This window comes from Callospermophilus lateralis, chromosome 5 (assembly GCF_048772815.1).
Source record: "Callospermophilus lateralis isolate mCalLat2 chromosome 5, mCalLat2.hap1, whole genome shotgun sequence".
NCBI classification, from domain to species: Eukaryota; Metazoa; Chordata; class Mammalia; order Rodentia; family Sciuridae; genus Callospermophilus; species Callospermophilus lateralis.
The window spans coordinates 25,105,087-25,125,200 of NC_135309.1; the positions used below are offsets into that span (position 1 = coordinate 25,105,087).

General features: G+C 47.3%; 1 protein-coding gene across 3 annotated transcripts in view; it reads left to right on the forward strand.

The window, feature by feature from the left end:
* Positions 1-238: 238 nt before the first annotated feature.
* The window catches only part of Atp10b (ATPase phospholipid transporting 10B (putative)), a 99,550-nt gene continuing 79,674 nt past the window's right edge, over positions 239-20,114 (forward strand). For 2 of the 3 annotated variants that reach the window (XM_076855701.2, XM_076855702.2), the window contains exons 1-3: positions 239-513; positions 1,418-1,612; positions 17,598-17,802. In XM_076855701.2, coding sequence (XP_076711816.2) covers positions 239-513; positions 1,418-1,612; positions 17,598-17,802 — 675 coding nt within the window. Of the gene's footprint in view, positions 514-1,417; positions 1,613-2,587; positions 2,974-17,597; positions 17,803-20,114 lie in introns of those variants that run through there. The other variant, XM_076855703.2, reaches the window with a different exon arrangement.

Sequence of the window (20,114 nt, forward strand, 5' to 3'; positions counted from 1 at the left end):
CACTAACACCTCTTACTCCCCTTAACTGCTTCCAAATGCTCACCACAGCTCAGTTGTATATTTTCCATGTGATTCTGTTTAAGGTCACTCATCCTAGAAGGCATGGATTACAGGGAGCAATCCTATAGCTTAGGACCCCAGCATCTGCCTTGCTTGGACAAAGGGATGGGCTGGCATGACACCTGCTTCTCTTGATACTGATGACCTCACATTGTCGGCTTTCAGACCTTCGCTGGAAATGTCCCTCTCCGTGGACTCATCTTGGCCCAGGTGGCGGTGGCGAGTTCCAGACGGCTTCCCCCGGTCTCCATCAGAGACCACGGCACTGCTCCCTCCGGAGAGGGGGAGGCAGAACCCGAGCCTGCCGCAGCAGCGGGTTGTGGTCCCCAACAACAGCCTTTGCCACCAGGATTGGGAAAAGGTCTCCAGGAGATACTCGGGCAATAGAATCTGCACGACCAAGTACAGCCTCCTCACCTTCCTGCCCCGGAATCTCTGTGAGCAGTTTCACAGGTACACAGCCACTTGTCCAAAGAGCACCTGTTTTAACCAGGTATTTTCCCCTTGAATGCCCTAATGCAGGTGCCTAGAGAAGATTTCTTCATTAAATATTTATTAGGTCCCGTGTTGAGCACTTGAGGTACATGAGAAAAAAAAAAGAGACCAAACTCATGAGTGTATTCTCCAGTGAAAGAGACACTAATTTCTAAGTTGTGTAACAAAATAAAATTACCACTAGAATAAATTACTTTCCAAGAGAGGTATATGGTGATATTTGAGGGAAATTGGACCTAGTTAAGGATCAGAAGAAACTTCCCTGAGGCAGTAGCAATTGAAATGTAAGCTGAAAGGAGAAAATGTATTAGCTGAGGGAAAAGAAGCAGATAGAAGTCCGGGAAGGGAGCAGAAGAGTATTTCAGCAGATAGACCTGCACATGCAAAGGCACTGTGGGAAGAGGACATAGGATGTGCTTGAAAACTTTGAAAACGTAAGCCACTCTTCTGAGATACGGTATGAAGAATCATTGCTGGTTAGAAATCAAAAGGTGGTCTTGGGAATCATCCTAAATTTTATAATTGTTATAAACTGCCATTTGTTGAGTAACTACTATGCTCTGGAGCACTCTATATCCTAAGAAATATTTTAGTATGTAACATTTATAAGAGCTTTCTAAGGTCAAAAGTACTCTCTCCACAGTACATAAGCAAAAATAAGATCAGGTGGTTAATCAACCAGTAAACAATAGGAATAGCATTTCTATCTAGATCAGCTGGCTTCGAAGCCCTACCACAACATCTGAGATGACGTGGAAAGTAGAGGTCATTTCTGTCCATCCGGGCCAAGAGTAGGAAGAAACAGGAAAGGGAGCAGATTTTCCTCTGCAGCCTTCACTCACACCTGGCTTGCCCCTTCCAGATGGGCCAACCTCTACTTCCTGTTCCTGGTGATTCTGAACTGGGTGCCCTCCCTGGAAGTCTTCCACAGAGAGATCACCATGCTGCCACTGGCCATTGTGTTGCTCATCATCATGGTCAAGGACGGCACGGAGGACCTCAAGAGACACCGCTTTGATAGAGAGATAAACCACTCCAGCGTCAGAATATATGAAGGGTAAGGGAAACTTGCTTCTGTTTTTCTCCCTTGCAATCGGGTTATACAAACTCCCCAGTAGGTTCCAAGAATTGGTCTCTTTCCCTACATGATATTCTCTTACACTCATTTAATTCAGTGATTCTCAAGAGGAGGCAATTGAACACCCCCCCCCGCCCTAGGTAACATTTGTTATTGGGAGATATTTGGGGCTGTCCTACTGGGAGGGAGAGTACTACTGGGATCTACCGAAAAGAATCAGAGGGTGCTGGTGAGTACCCTACAATACCCAGGGCAGCCCCCCGCACACAGTGAAAAATTATTATCTGGTCAAAAATGTCAACAGTGCTAATGTTGAGAAAACTTAATGTAACTTGGAAAAGCACAAGTGGTTGCATTATTAAGAGTGGGGGGTGGGGGAGCTGGGGTTGTGGCTCAGTGGTAGAGCACTTGCTTCACACGTGGGAGGCACTGCGTTCGATCCTCAGCACCACATGAAAACAAATAAAGACACTGAGTTCATCCACAATTTAAGAAAAAAAAAAAAAAAAAAAGAGTGGGTTGGAAACCAGAAGTTTAAACTCAGTGAAGACGGGATCATCTCAGGAGACAGTTCAGGAGAAACCCTTCTTAAGGTTGTTGGGTAATTTCTCCCAAGAAAATGCCATCTCTAAAGGCTCAGAATAAAACTGTTTGCTTTTAGAATTGAACAGGTAGGTTTTAGGACCCAGAGCTAGTGCACCTGTTGCTGGCTGCCCTGGATGAAATAGGAAGACATCTGCTGGTGACGTCCACATTCCAACAGGTGGGGTTTCCAGGAGTAGAAGGAAGTGGCCTGCTGGGTACACACCCATTCCCTGAAGGCTCCTGGCTTGTCCTGGCTGTCTCCTGGCTGGTTATTTTGAGTCTTCCTTTTTGAAAGAAGGAGGAGAAGTTCTCAGCCGAGCAGGCCAGTGGATGGAATTATGAGGATTGGAGAGGCAGGGCTGCACGGAGATGAGAAAGGAGGGGAGGAAAAGGCGGAAGAGGAAAGACGACAAGAGGCGGGTGGTGGTCTCCAACCTGCCCTTTGAAGGATGGTCCCTCAGGGAGAACCCCAACCAACAGTACTGTGGGAACCAGATCAAGACCAGCAAGTACACGGCGCTGTCCTTCCTACCCAAGAACGTCTTTGAGCAGCTGCACCGGTTTGCCAACCTCTACTTTGTGGGCATCGTGATTCTGAATTTCATCCCCGTGGTCAGTGCTTTTCAGCCTGGGTTGAGCGTGATTCCAGTCTGCGTCATCCTGGCGGTCACTGCCATCAAAGATGCTTGGGAGGACCTCCGGAGGTACCAGTCCGATAAAGTGATCAATAACCAAGAGTGCTTCGTCTACAGCAGGTAAAGCAAACAACCCGGGAGGTCCTGCCAGCCCCCGGTGTGATCCTTAAGAGTTGGGGACTGGGGTTGTGGCTTCTGTCACTCCAGCTGGAGCCGGTAGAAGGCTGGTGAGGGGAGCTCTCCTTGGATCTCAGTGATCAGTTCTCTAGAGCAAGGATTATAGTCTGAAACCCAAAGGGGGCAATCAGTTGGAGGTCTTCATTATGGAACATTTTCTTAACTCTTTCAAATTGACCCAATGTTTAAGAATTTTGTGTGAATTGTAGCACCTTTTTCATTTGATGTGGCCATAGGCCCATTTGAGTGTGTCTGGGGACCTTGAAGGGATGAATTCTGACTTTTCCTAAGGGAAGTAGTCCTCAGAAAGCCTTGTGTTAGGAGAACCAGGACCAGAGAACACTGCCTGGGCTGAACGCTAACTACATGACTTTTTTATGCAAGAAAGGTGACCTCTCCTAGCCTCGATTTTTCCACTTGTAAAATTGGAGCCATTCCTCTGGTTGTCATAGGCGTTGCACAAGATAATCTCTAGAGAAAGTGCTTAGCATTATGCCTGACCTGGCATGTAATAAATGATCAATAAGTGCAAGTTGCAATTATGGTTAGAATGTGCAATTTGTATTTCCCCCAGCACTAATGTCCTTTCTGATGTTTCCTGACAGAGACTGCATGTCACCTTCTGGCCACATGATTTAGTGTCACTTGATACATATTGCTGTTTTACAAAGCTTCTATTGGGCGAGGGACCACCTTGGGCTAGGAGGATAAGACACACTCCTACTGGGTAAGGGAAGGAGGCAGAATTAGAGCGAGTCATGACTTCATGACCACCTACGTGGCTCTCAAGAAAGTGTGGGAGTTGCACCTGGGCTTGCTAAGAGAGGACGATGACAGGGTACATGTGCACCAGCAGTCAGCAGCCTCAGATGATTGACTGGCAGCAGAGGAGGGCTCGGCTCCCTGCAGAGAGGGAAAGCACCCACCTCTCCCAAGAGCAGCTTGGGTCTCTCTCACTGCCTCTGACCCAATCAACCCCTTTCTGGAGAAAGGGCACAGCTGCTGGCCCCTGCTGGGATGATGGGGCCAGCTCCCAGGCTGTGGGCTCCAGCCAGGAAGAGCCACTAACCTTCAAGGGGCGGGGGGGGGGGGGGCTCTCTTCCCCAGGAGGATGAAGCGGCCAGCTCAGAGCTGGCTGGCAGAAGGGTGGATGAGAGAAACTCCCCTCGAAAAGCTGTAGCTGGGGAAGCCTCCCAGAAGGGGATCTAGTACAGGGACTTGTTTGTCACCAAAGAACCCCTAAGTGAAATCCCACTCTCATCTGTGAGCGGCAAGTGAGCTTCTGGCCTCTTTGCTGGATGGGCCTCAATTCCATGTGCAGAAAAACTAAGCTGAGGGTTTGGGGTTTTTTTTGATTTTTAATGTTTTTTAGTTGTTGATGGACCTTTATTTATTTATTTATATGTGGTGCTGAGGATGGAACCCAGGGCCTCACACATGCTAGGCAAGCTCTCTACCACTGAGCCACAACCCCAGCCCCATAATCGGAGGGTTTTAATTCTTTTTCCAACCAAACCTAATTGTGTTGCATGTTGGGAGCACACTGGTCACCTAGAACTGAGAAGCACATGTCCCTTTCCTGTGAGTGAGGACACTGTAAAAAGAGGAAAATTAACGACCGGCTGCCGAGACCTTTGTTGGAAGCGGCAGATTTTAAGGATGCATTATTTTTCTTTGGGTACCAGTCCCCCTGGGACCTCTCTCCTGTCATTTTTTTCCCCCAGGAAATTGGCTTCTTGGTGTGAACCAAGGAACTGGATCCTTAGGAAAGGGAGTGGGTTGCAGAGAGCCTGGTCCTGTTCTCCTTGCTCTGCCAGAATGTCCCAGAATAATGAGCCTCTTCTTGGGGATAGTCTCATGCTAATTAGATCCCAGGCTCACCTGTGCTAGGAGCTGGACCCACCTGGGCCAGACTGCTATTATTCTGTTCTCAAAACAGCTTTCAGGGAACATCAGAAAAACAGGATGATAAAAATCTCAGGAGGAAAGAAAAGACATTAGTCCAACAGCTCTGTGTGAGGAGGGAACAGCAAGGGTCCTGAGGGCAGTATTCAGTAAAATAACAATGGCAGAGATGGTCTCTGAAAAGATGTCCATAGCCAAAAAATGGATGCTGGCCTTCACGCCCTGCAGATGAAGAAAAGACCCACAAGTAAAGAACCTGTTTCCTCTCTGTTTAACTCAGGGTTGCTCCAAACTGACTGGACTTTGGACCTATTTCTTCATATCTAACTTGGGGTAATTTAACTTTCTCAGTTATAACAAGATTACCGACTACAAGGGCAAATAGGGAATTAAATAAGATGGACTAGTTATAAAAAGTAAAGCAATATTCCTCCTGTCCTGGTACTGCAAATGCCATCTGTGTTGGGAGGTAACAGGGAACAGTGGGGACTGCGGATCACTGGAAGCTGAGAATTCATCCCAGGAAGCAGAGCTGGCCTTCAGCCAGCCCAGATCTCAACAGGGGAAAAGAGAGGCGTAGTGTTGCCAGATTATCTGAGCTTTATGCAGAGAGCTAGAAACTCATATTTTTGTCTGAAATACCTGATTGTTCAGTGTTGGCAACTGATACTTCAAACACTGCAGATCCATTTTATGAGACCTAATGTTCTATTATTCTGCCTACGGAACCCATAGTTTGCATCCTATTCCAGTAAACTGGAGTTTCTGCAAAAGAACCATCCCACTCCTGAGGTTCATCAATGAAGAAGGCTCTTTAGACACAAAAGAAGGGCTTGATGTTAAGGTGAGAAGCAGACCTGGGAGTCAGGGGCCTGTACTCTGGCATGGATTGGCAATCCTAACAGCCAGGAAGCTCACCTAAACCTCTGGATCTCAGTCTCCATTTTTTTAAAACTTGGTAGTCACACTAGATCCGGTCCTTTGAGACGTATTATGAAAGAAGAGAACCCACAGCCAATTTAACTGGGGTAGTAGTACCTGCGTGATGCTTGAGTTTTGATGCACATTAATATGAAAAGGTTCTAACCACCCTAAGTATTCTGCCCAGTTTTGTTTAACTCAGCTGTGTCAGTTGAGATGTTCCCCCCTGCAAGTAGCAGAAACCTCAATTCAGATTTAAGCAAAATATTTGTTGACTTAAGTTACTACAGAAGTCCTGAGGTATGCAAGCAGTCCGCATGGCTCCTTCAGCATTCTGGATCCAGTCTCTGCCATCCTTTTCATTCAGTCTCCTTCTATGTCCGCTTCACCCTCTGACTTGCTTCATGGCAGTGAGATGGCTACAGCAGGGCCAGCCCTCACAACATGTGGTAACCCAGGAAGGAAGGAAAGATACTTCTGATGACCCTCTTAGAAGGTCGAGGAAGCTTCCTTCATAAACCTGCCTCATCTCTCAGTGGCCCCCAGGGGTCCTATGCCCACCCATGATCTAACCCTTAGGGAAAGGAGCTGGGAGTGTAGAAATGAGGTGCCTCCGGAGCCACAGCGCTTACTCACAGCACCCAGCCTGAGGTTAGCTTCCCTGAAAGCACATGGGCTGCTCAGGGGAGAAGTAAAACCCAAGTGAAAAGAGAAGAAATGATTTCTAAGAGAAGGGGGACAGATGTTGCGGGGGGGTCACCTCTATGTCCTCACCACTGTCACTTTAAAGTGGTTTTTGAATGTAGATTCTTTGTAAATTGCTTTTCACCGATGAACAGGAACCTGCCCACTTTGGGACATTCTGTACTATTCTTCCCTTTCAAGTTCTTCTAACTGGAAAGGACTGAGTCTACCAAAGACCCTGAAATGAGAAGCTAGGAATCTACCTGACCGTTAGCCATCTTGACTGACAGGTGTCAAAGGGCAGATCCTAGGACGTGTGATGGAATCACAGGCAAAGAACACAGGATCTGAGAGGATAATTTTTTTTTCTGAGAAGCAACAAAAAATTAAAAATAAAAAGTATGATCTTGAGCATATCAAGATCATATCACCGACTCTATCCATTTCATCTCAGATCTACATGTTTCAAGACCCAACGCCCTTTTTTTTTTTCCTTTGTGTTTTTGTGCAAACATCAGGGCCCTTCAGATTTTGCTTTTACTTCCTAATTCCAGGCATCAGCCAGCCCAGGCTTGTTAATACCATGAGAAAATGTCTCTCTGCAAACAGCAGAAGCCTTGTTAACAGAATTACAATCCTGTTAGAGTGCTTTCTTTTAATACAGCAACTGTGCTTGTGGTCGAAAGGTGACCCATTAATCAGATTTATGGAATGACTTGGAGGAGAGATTAGCTTCAGAATTGTATTAGCTTAGTTTCTCCCAGGGCTCAGTTTAATGAATCTAGAAACCATACCCAGCAAGAGACTTGTATTTTTCCATCTAGTTTAGTAAATTTGTATTTGCATTCAGGAAACGTGCGATGCGGAAGGAAGAATGTGAACCGAGGGAATCCAGGGTGGGTTTTGTCCCCAAATTGAAAGGAAGCAAAAGCCACCCAGAGTTTCTAATGAAACTCTGAGCCAGGCGTCCGCTTACTCACCTGTTCAGCAAATATTGTTTCAGGATTTGGTGTGTGCGCATCCCTGGGCAGGCCCTGTGTGCTCTCATGGGCTGCGCAGTGCGGTTCTCATGAGGAACTTACAGTTGTAATGCCCGTTCAAAGTGACACAGTAGTACGGAGGACTGCAGGAAACTGGGGACCCAGGGACTCCTTCCCTGCAGAGGTGACATTTCAGGAGGGCAGTGAAGGGGGACTAACATTTTTCCAGGCAGAGAGGGCACACTTTAGTTCACTGCCTGTGTGGACCTCAACTCAAAGATGCACTTGTAGCTTCTGCCAATATCAGAAAGACCAGGTCCTGGAAATGTCAGAAACTTAGGGGGGAAACACAACAGCTTCAGCTTCTTTTTTTCCATCTGACTTTTTAAACAAGACTTAGAGAGGGTCCCTTCTGTAAATCAGGCAGCTGTTGTAACATCAAAGTAATTGCATGTCCTGCAGGAGAACAGGCAGTCTCCTGAAAGCCTGGTGCTGGGGGACCTGGCCTGCTCCCTGATTTTGACTGCCAGTTGCTTTTCATGACTGGGTCCCCAGGGAGACACCTGAGGGATGAGGTTCTGACCCTTGTTATATTACCAATTAGCTGTGTAGCCTAAATGAAGCTGCTTCAGCTGGGACCCTCTTGGTCTCCTCTTTCGATTGTGGCCATAATATCTCTGAGATCTATTTTGTGAAAAGATAGGCAGATGATGTACAGGAAAGCTTGAAAATAACAGATCTGCAGAGGTAAACCACACGTCACAGCACACAGGAGGGTAAAGCAGGCACCTCAGGGGTGACCTGCCTGCCTGCTACCAGCAAGGACTTGGGTGTGGAAACTGGGCTTGTCTCTGAGCTGTCACTCAGCAAAGGAGTGGCCCTAGATAGTTGCTCCCTCCCCTGAGGCTCCATTTCAGCATCTATGAAATGGGGACAGTTGTAGTACCTACTTCCCAGGGTCATATAGATTGAATGAGATAATCTTATAAACCATTTAACTTGGTGCCTGCTGAAAGTAGCAACAAATAATTATTTTTTAATCCCACACATCTCAACTCTAATTTTTTCCATAGCCATCCCAGACCAAGCCTTCAACTTTCTTGCTACCTTCCCCAGGGATACAGGGGAATTGCTCATTTTGTTGTTAAAAGCCAAGAGCATTCACTGAGCCATGTTTACCCGTCAATGGGCAGAGAGAACAATGTTTTAAAAACAAACACCAAATTTCTCCTCTCTCATATTTTCTCCCATTTTTTCCCTATTTATTTATTTATTTGGAGGGTACTGGAGATTGAACTCGGCGCACTCAACCACTAAGCCATATCCCCTCCCTAATTTGTATTTTTATTTAAAGACGTCTCACGAGTTGCTTAGAACCTCGCTGTTGCTGCCTTTGAACTCACAATCCTCCTCTGTCAGCCTCCCGAGCCACTGGGATTACAGGCGTGCGCCACCATAACCAGCTCTACTTTTTAAAAATTTATTGTTTTTAGATATGCATGACAGTAGGATGTATTTTGACATATCATACATACATGGAGTACAACCCATTCCAATTTGGACACCATTCTTGTGGCTGTACGTGATGTAGAGTTTCACTGTGGTATGAACAGTATGAACATAGGAAATTATGTCTGATCCATTCTATTGTCTTTCCCCATCCCATTCTCCCTCCCTTCCCTTCATTCCCCTTTGTCTACTCCGGTGAGCTTCTATACTTCCCCTCCCTATCCTCTCATTATGGGTTAGCATCCACAGAACATTTGGCCTGTGGTTTTCAGGGATTAGCTTATTTCACTCAGCATGACATTCTGAAATTCCACCCACTTACCAGCAATTGCCATAATTTCATTCTTCTTTATGGCTGAGTAATTTTCCTTTTGGGTATGTGTGTGTGTGTGTGTGTGTGTGTGTGTGTGTCTCTCTCTCTCTCTCTCTCTCTCTCTCTCTGTGTGTGTGTGTGTGTGTGTGTGTGTGTGTGTGTGTGTGTGTGTGTATCACATTTTCTTTATCCATTCATCTGCTGAAGGGCATCTAGGTGGGTTCCATAGCTCAGCTATTGTGAATTGAGCTGCTATAAACATTGATGTAGCTGTGTCACTGTAGTATGCTAGTTTTAAGTTCTGTGGGTATAAGCTGAGGAGTGGGATAGCTAGGTCAAATGGTGGTTCCATTCCAAGTTATTCTATGTGGCAGGATTTTAAAATCCTAAATGCAGGACGCCCCTCTGGAGCCACCTATCCACAGCACACCAGAGCATACCTAGTCTAAGATTTAGATTGAGAGAAGCCTCATCCAGGGGCCTCATCCAGTCCAGAGCATCAGCCACTTGGTCCAACCCAACCTCTAACACAGATAGTGCACTGGGTCATCAAGTTTGTGCAGCTGTTCATAAAGCAGTTATTTGAGTGAGGCCCAAGAGCGCACGCCTATAATCCCAGCAGCTCGGGAGGTTGAGGTGAGGGGATCAGAAGTTCAAAGTCAGCCTCAACAAAAGCAAGGCACTAAGCAACTCAGTGAGACCCTGTCTCTAAATAAAATACAAAATAGGTCTGGGGATGTGGTTCAGCGGTCAGGTGCCCCTGATTTCAATCACTGGTACCAAAAATAAATAAATAAATAAAGCAGTTATTTGGCCCCCATTTTGCCATAATTTCCCCTGAATAGTAACTCTCTGGAAAACTCAAAAGGAAATAAGTTGTTTGACAAGGTGGAATGTACGCTATGCCAGGACCATCCTGACTCCAAAATATAATCATGAAACATCCTGGGGTCGTTTCTGGTATTAGCAGAGATAATACCTGTAAAATGCTTAGCATAGTTCCAGGCTTCGGCAGCGCAAAGAAGCTATGATCTACACTATTGCTAAGGAGAGTTCTAGAAACTCGACTGCCGGGAGTCATCATGAACTTGAGCCAAGGGAGTAAGAAAGGCCACTGGCTGGAATTTTTAAATGTACAAGACAAAAATATATAACAGCAGAACTTAACTTCAAGCTCTAATAACCTAGCAAAACGGGCCTTGGGGAGAATCTGGAAAAGGCAGACTGTGGAGGGACACCCAGCACCATTTGAAGCATGATTAGGAAAAGTGCCCCTGGCTGGAGTTCACAGACCAGCAGAGTGTGGCAGACAGCCCCCAGGACTTGCTCAGCATTTGACAACAGCAAGTTGGGCTTCCTCCAGAGGTGTCCATGTCACAAGTGCCCCCCAACAGGAACACACACTCCCACTCCCTTCCCCTCTTCTCCCTACTTTCCCCCTCCCCCTCCCCCTGTTCCTCCCCTCCCCCAGTTCCTCCCCCTCTTCCTCCCCTTCTCCCTCCCCCTGTTTCTCCCCCTCCCACTCCCCTTCCCCCTCCCCCTCCATTGCCTTGCCCTGAGCCCAAGGTAGACTGTAAACCACTGGGGCCAATTCAGCTTGTCATTTCAGGAGTGAATGCATGAGCTTCTTCCCAAAAGCAGGGTAGGAGAGTCATAAAGAATTCAGGTGTCCCTGAAGCTCTGTACTCCGGACACCAGACATGATTTGTATCTCATAGGTGAGGATTTATAGCCACTCATCTTGCCATTACGAAGCTCAGAATTCCCAAAGGTGAGGTCCCTGTTCTCATCCAGCCTCTGCTAGGTTTATGCCACTACTTCTAAGGGCTTCAGCTGCTATGTCCCTCATCCCCCCAACATTGCCACAAGTCCCGTGGAGACGGGACGCTCCTGCAGCTGCCGCTCATGTCCTTGTAGGCACACTTATTGTGACCACCTTATCCAAGTTAGGTAATCTTTCTGGGCCTCAGTTTTCTCATCTATGGAACAGTCATGATAATAAAAATCATTTCATTATTAGGCAGATAAATCAGGTGCTGCATTCATTATAGGTGCTCCATACTACTAGGTAGGCTAACGACATCATAATGTTGTTATCGGAAGTCTCCACTGGGGGGTCCATAATAAGAAGAGATTGCATGCTACAAGGACTAGAGAGTAGCAAAGACTTTCCTTCCATTGTCTTGTGTTCAAGACAAATCTAAAAGAAATTAATTAATATTTACTGAGCGCTCCTTATGTGCCAGATACCATACCCGACCCCACTGAGGTACATAAGGGGCAGGTCCAGGGTCGTCCCAGCTCTTACAAGCCTATTACACAGTGGAAAAGGTGCATGAAACAATGAGGAAGGAGACCATGACACGCAGTGTGGCAACAAGACGGGCACCGTGGGCAGTCAGAGCCCAGGGGGAAGGAGAGAGAGGCTCCAGGTCTGCACGGGTTAGCAGAGAGCACTGAGTGAGCATGGCACAAACCCCCAGGCTGCTTCCCCATAACCTGAGGCCGTGAAAGCACCTGGCTCCCCGTCCTCTGAGGCACGGTGTTTCCATAACCCTCACTTCCTGGTAACATTCCGTACTCACTGCTGCTTTGTGTGGGTGGCAGCCACCTGGTCAGTGAGGTCAGGGGTGGACTACCCCTGGGCCTGGGATTCCAACATCCTGCTGTACCAATGGGGCCAAATGTGTCAGGCCTCCCCAGCCTCTGGATAAGAGTGAGGTCACATTCGAACACATGCCCCACTGACGGTGGCGCTCAGCCCAACCTGTCGATTTGGGACTTCAGTCCTCCCACCTAATCGTCAAGGCTCCCCAGATAGAGCTGGGCAGCTCGGGAAGGGTGAAGGTCACTCATGTCCCCCAGGGTCTCCAGGCCAGCCAGGACTCCTACTGTTCTTGGGCCTCAGCTGTTCCCTTCTGGGGATTCAAGTCCTCCAGTTCTAGCCTCCACTTTGCACCGTGGTCTACAGCAGACCGGCAGGTTCAAAGAGCAGAGACTCACCTGTGAGGCGGGGGAATTCAGCACTGCTGCCCTCTGCCCCAGGCCCAGGCTATCTTTACCGTAAGTCCTTCGGCCTCTGTGCCATTTCCTGGGGCCACGTCAGGGACTAAGGTCATATTGGCCTTTCTCTCTTTTTAATTCCTACTTCCTCTTAAGTTGTTTCTGCAGCCAGAAGGTCCCACACCTCATGTGTGTCAGGTAACGAATACAGACAACCGCAACCATTGTGACTCTACTGTCTCCCCAGCCATGATTCTTCCTGCTCCAAGCTGGTGATGACAGCAGGGACACTTTAGCAGCTATAAATGCCGTTTGCTGGGAGGAAATTAGGTACTGTTCACGTGCTATCTTGACTTTCACCCACAGCCTGTAGGAGAGGTTTGACCCACTGGATAGATGAAAAAGCTGAGGATCAGAAAGTTAAGTAGCAGGTTCAAGGGAGCGCCAGGTTGCCAATCCAGTTCAGCTGACTCTGAAGCTCTTACCTATTCTACAAGGCGGCCTCAACACATAGCTATCCAAAAAGCCGGGCATTCTGAGTATTCCTGAACCAGCCACCAGACCCTTGGTTCTCCTCGTAGGAGCCATAAAAAGAAGGTCCAGCCTGAGTGGTGACTGTGCACCTTGGCCACGATACCCCTTCCCTGCCCAGTCCCAGTTTCCTCATCTGGAGAATTCGGGTCAGTATTAGAGATCTATCAAATCCCCTCTGGCCCTGACTGTAAGGACATGCAATTCTGGGAATTTGTCCCCGTAGCCATGCTCCAGGGTCAGAAATATTTAATCTGCTAAAATTCCGTCCCTCTTTGCAAGGCTGGGGAAAAGGTTTGGATTTCTAGTTTTGTGTGTATGTGTTTGTGGTGGTTGTGCTTCAGCCCAAGCCGTGAAATGTGATTGTCAGCAGAAAACAGCATGAAGAGGAAAACACTGGGGGCCATAAAACAACAACATTAACAGGCATGCTCATCCTGTCGTGAAGAGGCTGGTATTTAAAGAGGACTTGCTAAGGGCCGAGTCTGAGCCCAGTGCCCCACAGTGGTCAGGTTGGGCCAATTCTTTTTCATCACCTCTCTGTGGCGAGAGCACATGTTATCTTTTACTGGAAGGGTCAGAGACTCTGAGAGGTTAAGTAACTTGCCCAAAGTCACACAGGTCAGAGCAGTGAAGCAGGGATTCAAAGATGCTCTTGATTCCTCTACTGTGCTCCTTCTCCCTGGGGTTCTCCCCCTCACCCTGGGGTGTGGCCACATGGAGCCTTCTGGGCCTGGCGTTGGAGCTCCTGAAAGACAGCCCAGGTCAGCTCATCACAGTACTTTGACTAGGAGATTCCTCCAGACAGCTGATCCTCCTGACACTCTCTGTCAGTGCTCTGACATTCTTTTATAAAACCCACTGCAGGAGAAATGGAGCCTTCGGCATCCTCTCCTCCACTCTCCTCCCCCTCCCACCTGTTCCCCTCTGGCCTACAGTTGGTTACAAACCTCTCTTGCTGTCTATTTACCTTTTAATAAACCCCATCTCCTTTCGGAAAGCTGCTTAACACTGCACCACTTAATTTCTCCTCGAGGCGGAATCTGCCAGATGGAGCCTTTGTCCCAAGCCACGTTGATTTGTCTTATTTTTAAGCAGTCCTGAGCATCGCGTGAAACCAAAATAGCACTCCATTCCCAGGTGCGGACTCACTGAGCAGGGGGACCGTCAAGAGTGTATCAGTGCGTCCACCTGGGGCAGCTGTTCCGAATGGGCTGGATTAATGAGGGAACAGCTCCCACAGGCGGCTCCCAGCCAGCTGCTGGTCGCATCTGGGCGTCACTCAGTGCAGACGCATGCTGCTTTTACGCCTCAGCTAGATTCTGCCACTTGTGTCACCTCTGCTGGCTTGACCCCCTCGGGCTGTGCATCCCTGGCTTCTCCACAGTCCTGATAGCTCAGGGGACAAAACAGACCCTGGAGAATGGGGTGACAAGTACAACGTGACCAAATGCAAGGAGGACATGTCCCTCAAGTCTCTCTTTTTTTTTTTTTTTTTAAATACCCCAAAGTCCTATCACATTTGCCTGATTGTATAGCGTAACTATAGTGAGCTCATGATAGATGTCATTGTTCAAATTGTGTATTGGCTCAATCGCTAAAACTCTGTCCTCCCAAAGCACAGTTTTTTAAACGAACACCCTGAAATCACATGGGTGCCCTAGTGTCACTCCTCCTGACAGGGTGTCCTGGGAGAGGAATGCACGTTTGCCTATTAGAGAAGGGCATTCTCTGTCTTGGGGAGGGCCTGCCCCCAGGAAGGTCCCTTCACTGCCAGGTGCCATCCTAAGGAAGGGAAGACTTCATCTAAAGGAACAACAGAGCCTCTGTTGCCAGTTCAGTGGGGACTTCCTTGGGACCCAAGGAATGATATACAGAAGACAGGCACAGATCTGACTTGTGGCTTGTGGGTGGCTCCTTGATCTTGTGTTGCCTACATCATGATGGGGACTGACAAGACGCTTCAGTCCAGTTCCCATAACCGACTGTTCTTGAACTTGGACATGCCCTAAATTCATCTCCGAAGTCCTCCACCTTCCATCATCTTACTAACCCACGTCCCATAATAAGCAGTGGAAGGAATGAGTGAGATTCAACATTCACGGAGGGTGGTGCTTCAGCCACCAGCTCACCGTTTGCCAAAACCTTCAGAAGCAGCGTCCTCTGGAAGCACTGGCCATCCGGATGCTGCTCAGAGTCGATGGTGTTTTCCCTAAATCCAAGCTCCAATACCAGGTGGAATGCTGAGATTCTCCCAGGCATTCTCCAGTGGAACATGGCAGCTAGAAGGGGTTGGGAAAGGGCGGGGGTGCTGATGTGTCGTAGATAATCCTTGGTTCCTTGGGGGCAATTTTTGCTACAATATTTAAGAATTCTTCTATTAAGCTTTTTCTCAAAAAGAAAGAAAAATTTACAATAGAGAACCAGTCCCCTCTTGACTCTTGAGATTCCTTTTCTCACTGACGTTACGAGCCTTTCCAGTGCCTTTAAAGAGCTTTATACTTGAATATTGATCAGGTGATCCCAGAGCTGCTTTGAAGGAAAAAACTACTGTCCCCAGAGCAGGCCGAGGGACCCTAAAGTGTTTGACAGTCACAATGGCACTCGTGGTGGTGAAGTATCTGACCTAAATATATAGACAAGCATATTTTCAAACATATTTCTGAAGTGACAAGGACAGAAAACCATGGCAACCACCCCTATTCTTCATTTTTTAAAAAAAGTGATATTCAGCAGAGTGGTATTTAATAGATTGAGATAATCAATTGAAAGGTGCTTGGAAACCTGTTATATGCTTTTTGCATGAAAGAAAGAATTCTCACTAAAATGCTACAGACACTTTACTCTCCTCGGCCACCAAATATGCAAAAGTGGTCTCGGTAGTCACTGGGGTGACATAGCCCATGCTTTGATTCAACTGAGTCTGCTGCATTGAGTCCCCAGGGCCATGGGCCACTGCCAAAGAACCCTGAGTGATAAGGCTATTCCCCAGTTCAGATATCCCTGTTTATTATAGACTGATCAGGTTTCCCTTCATCCTTCCAAATGGAAGCACCTTCATTTCAAGGGCTTGAGGGAGGACCTTTTAGGACCAGTAAGATGGGATCTTAGCAGGGGAGCCCCAAGAAAATAAGGCATCAAACCCCTCAACCTCCCAGGTACTTTTGTTCACATCCCTTTCTCTGTGAAAGACTGATCTTGTCCTGCCCAAGACAGCTCAGATTCCAAAAGAAACAGTAACTAGCCCAGAGAGGGCAGCATCCGTGTAGAAACAGCAGGGGAGTTGGGCCTCTCCAGACCACTGCCCTTGGAGACCCCCCCAGCTTCAAGCTTCCGGGGCTCAGGTAGAAAAAAACCCATGTGGAATACTGGTTTGGTTCCAAATCCCAGAAGAAGAACGTTCCAAATGCAGCCTTCGAAGATCCCACACACCTCCAGGGCAGATCTTCAAACTCATGCAAGAAATAATTCAGGACTCCTGGAAGGTTGAATTTGGCCTGGCCTGTGCTAAGGTTTCATAGGACCCTCTCATGAGGACCTAGAAATATTTTTTTTTTTTAAAAAAAAGCAGAAGTTGGGATGGGTCAGACTACCCAGGAGAACAGAACTCCTTAAATGTTCTGCTAGGCAGAAGGAAGACTTTCTGGACCAAGAGCTCTATGGAATTGGAGTGTGTTGTCTTCAAACATGGGGAGATCCTGTGGGGCACCTGGAAAAGGCTGAACACTGGATGCCACCTGATGGCAGGAAGCATCCCCAGCAGTGAAACCAGTGAGCGTCACTGTCACGTTGGGTTCAAGCTCAGGGCTCAGCTCTCTTTTTTTTTTTTTTGTGAGACTGGGAAAGTTTTTGTTTTGACCCTCAATTTCCTCATCTGGGAAATGGGTATGATAAAATCTACACGATGGATCATTATGCAACTGAACAAAACATTAGCCCCCATGCTCAGCAAATTAGAAATGCTAAATTTTCAATTGTTACCACTACTGCTGACAAATTGAATGGGAAGATAAAGCATGTCCTCCCCTTGGCTTCCCCCAACCCATCGAAATTCCTGTTGCCTTCTTCCTAATGCCCTGACTACCTCAGGTTTTCTACTTTATCACTGTTTCAAATATTCCTAAATAATGACCAATATCCCCACCTCTCTTTTTTTAACTCTGTTATCTTTTTATTTTTATGTGGTGCTGAGGATCGAACCCAGTGCCTCACACATGCTAGGCAAGTGTCCATCTGCTGATCCCCAACCCAGCCCCCCGGCCACCTCTCCTAATGCCATTCTCACCCCCACCCCACCCCCGCCCATGATCAAAGCAATCTTCTTTGCAAACCTTTGCAAAATCTCTTTTCTTCAATGATTTCTGGTTATATAAATGAAGAGTTTCACTAAAATAGAAGTAGAGTTCATTTTCTTCTGGAATTTTTCTCCTGCTAAGAAGCAAGGGCTGAGCACAGTTACCTGGTCAATAGTTGGCAGTCAATCAAAATGCTAAATCATCACCAGGAGAAATCTTTCCCTGGTGGGATTCTACAAACCATGTCTAGGTCTTCGAGAGAGATCATAAGGGTGGTCTTCTGGGGGAAGGTGGTATCCAGAGCAGTCTCGTGACAGGCTGACCAGGGAGGTTGCTGAGTGCTGGTGGGACCTTCTTCCATTCATTTATTAATTTTTTGAGGATTCTTAAAACTCACTGAGACCCCTGTGTTTTTTGTCCCCCAAGAAAACAGCAGCGCTATGTGCAGAGGTGCTGGAAGGATGTGCGCGTGGGCGACTTCATCCAGATGCAGTGCAATGAGATCATCCCTGCGGACACACTCCTCCTCTTTTCCTCAGACCCCAGCGGGATCTGCCACCTGGAGACAGCCAACTTGGACGGAGAGACAAACCTCAAGCAAAGATGTGTCGTGAGGGGCTTCTCCCAGCAGGTAGGACATTTTCTAAACTCTTCAGTGGTAAGATCAGAGGGAAGAAGCGAGCTGTTTCTACTGGAAAGTTAAACTGGAAGGTAGTGCAAACAGGACTGGATGCCTCTGTCCCAAGCACCTCAGGAACACTTCATCCTCCCAGCACCCCTGTGAGATGGGAAGAGTACCCATATGGCAGATGAGGAAGTTGAGGCTTTGCTAAATGGCTTTCTGAAAGTGTTCAAGTTCTCTAATGCAGACTGGTTCTGAAAACCCAGGAGACTAAAGGCTGTTCAGTTGCTACGGGGTCAGCCACTCCCACTCATTCTGCTTGCTTCAGCTGCAGTAGCCACTCCCTCCTTGAATCTTTAATACTCCGTTGGCCACTTCTAAGCAGCAAGGAATAAATAACTATTTTCCACTCATGCATGCCTTCTCAACAGTCCCGAAGCACCTCTGAGTTCAGGGAGCCATTGTGCTTACATCAGTGGTTCCTTGGATGTCATGGAGAAGCTATTTTGCCCTGTGGTTACCAGCTCATACTCTTGGGATCGATAGAGCTGAGTTTAAAGATTAAACCCTGCCACTTACAACCTGTCTCACCCTAGGCAACCTATGACCCTCCCACACCTTAGTTCCCTCATCTAGAAGATGAGGACAAAAATCGTACCCTCTCCACAGGGTTATTCTGGAAGACGAAATGATATGCACACAAATGACTTAGCACGAAGACAGAGCACAGGGAGAGACTGGTTAATAGCTGGTACTAATATCAATGACTTTTGTAGGCAACCCGTGTGTTGACTCACTGAAGCTGGGTGTCACATTCCAGTTTTCATTATAAAATCCCCTTGTAGGTGTTGACTTCCAATCTGGCACCTTTATCTTGTCATAGAAAAGAATAAGATTTTTCTGGCTTCTCTTCACCAGCCTTTGGCTTGGGAGAAATTGAATGAGTCACAGGATTCGGGAGAAAGAAGGCCAATGGTCCATTCCTCAGAGAGTCTCCTGAGCATGGGTGCAGCTGTCTAGACTGAATCTTCTCCAGAGTTCAGCTCACCCTGCCTCATGCCACACACCCTGGTGAACAATCCTCATGGTTTATTGTGTGTGATTGATTTAATTCTCAGAAGTCTGTGGTCTCCTCCTCTATTGTTTAATGCTCAACGTTTTAGGTTTCTCCACACTTTACTGGTGCATAATAGTTGTTCCCAGTGATAGGACTCGTTGTCACTTATTCATGGATGCACACAATACAGTTTGGCCAATATCATTCTGCAGTATTTCCCTCTCTTGGTCCTGTTCCTCCCTTGGACTTTCATGAGATCTCTTTACCATGCACCTTTCTTTTCCTTTTTTCCAAATTTCACAGATGAGAGAAAATATATGACCCCTGACCACCTGAGTTTGGATTTTTTTTTTTTCCCCACAAAACAGGATTTCTGCAGGCTCCATTTTCCTGCAAAATGACATAATTTTTGGCTCCCTCTTTCAATGGAATGCTCACAGCTACTCCAGGGTTTTGCTGTGAGAGTCAATGGGGACAGAGAGAGTAAAACAACAAAATAGAGGGCTTGGCACCTGCTGAATACACACAGTAGGGGCCAACTACTACAACTACTACTGCTGCACTGGAAATGGGCTTGTCTCACCCCCCCCCCTCCCCTGTCATCACACTGCCACTGTCACCACAGCTGTCTGCCTGTTGGGCAGTTCTGGAACTAGGCATTGGCCCCTGAGTCTCTTTGCTTGTCCCTCCCGCAGTCACTGAATCACCCCGGTGTTGACAAAAAGGCAGAGTGAGATCTGCTCTGAGTTTACCAAGTCGGCCTCACCGAACAGCAACAATCTGACCTGGCTTCAAGGCCCTGTGGCCCGCTTTCTTGGCCAGAGGTTTTCAAACCTTTCTACTCGTTTTTATTTACAGGAAGAAACATGTATTACACGTTTGCATAACACTGACATCTTAGCCTGACTACTATAATGAGGCTCTCTCTCTCCCTCCCCTTGTCCTCCCTCCTCCTCCCTTCCTCCTGCTCCTTATAGTAAGTTTCTGTTTGCTCACAAATCTCGCCCCTCAGCCTCCATAACCCCGACATTCTCATCCAGTTCTGAACCGTTCTGAACTCTCTCTGGCAGTCTCTCTGCCAATGCTGTTGCCTTTCAACCAGTGACTTCATCTTTGGCAGTAGCTCCCAAACCGTTCCACGCATGTTAATTAGATGGTTGGGGATTAGAATGAAGTCAGGGGAAAGGGTCATTCACTCTCGGTAGACCAGTCAACTCAATAAGTCTCTCAAAGTCTTGCCCTGAATTCTCACAGGGCACTTGGC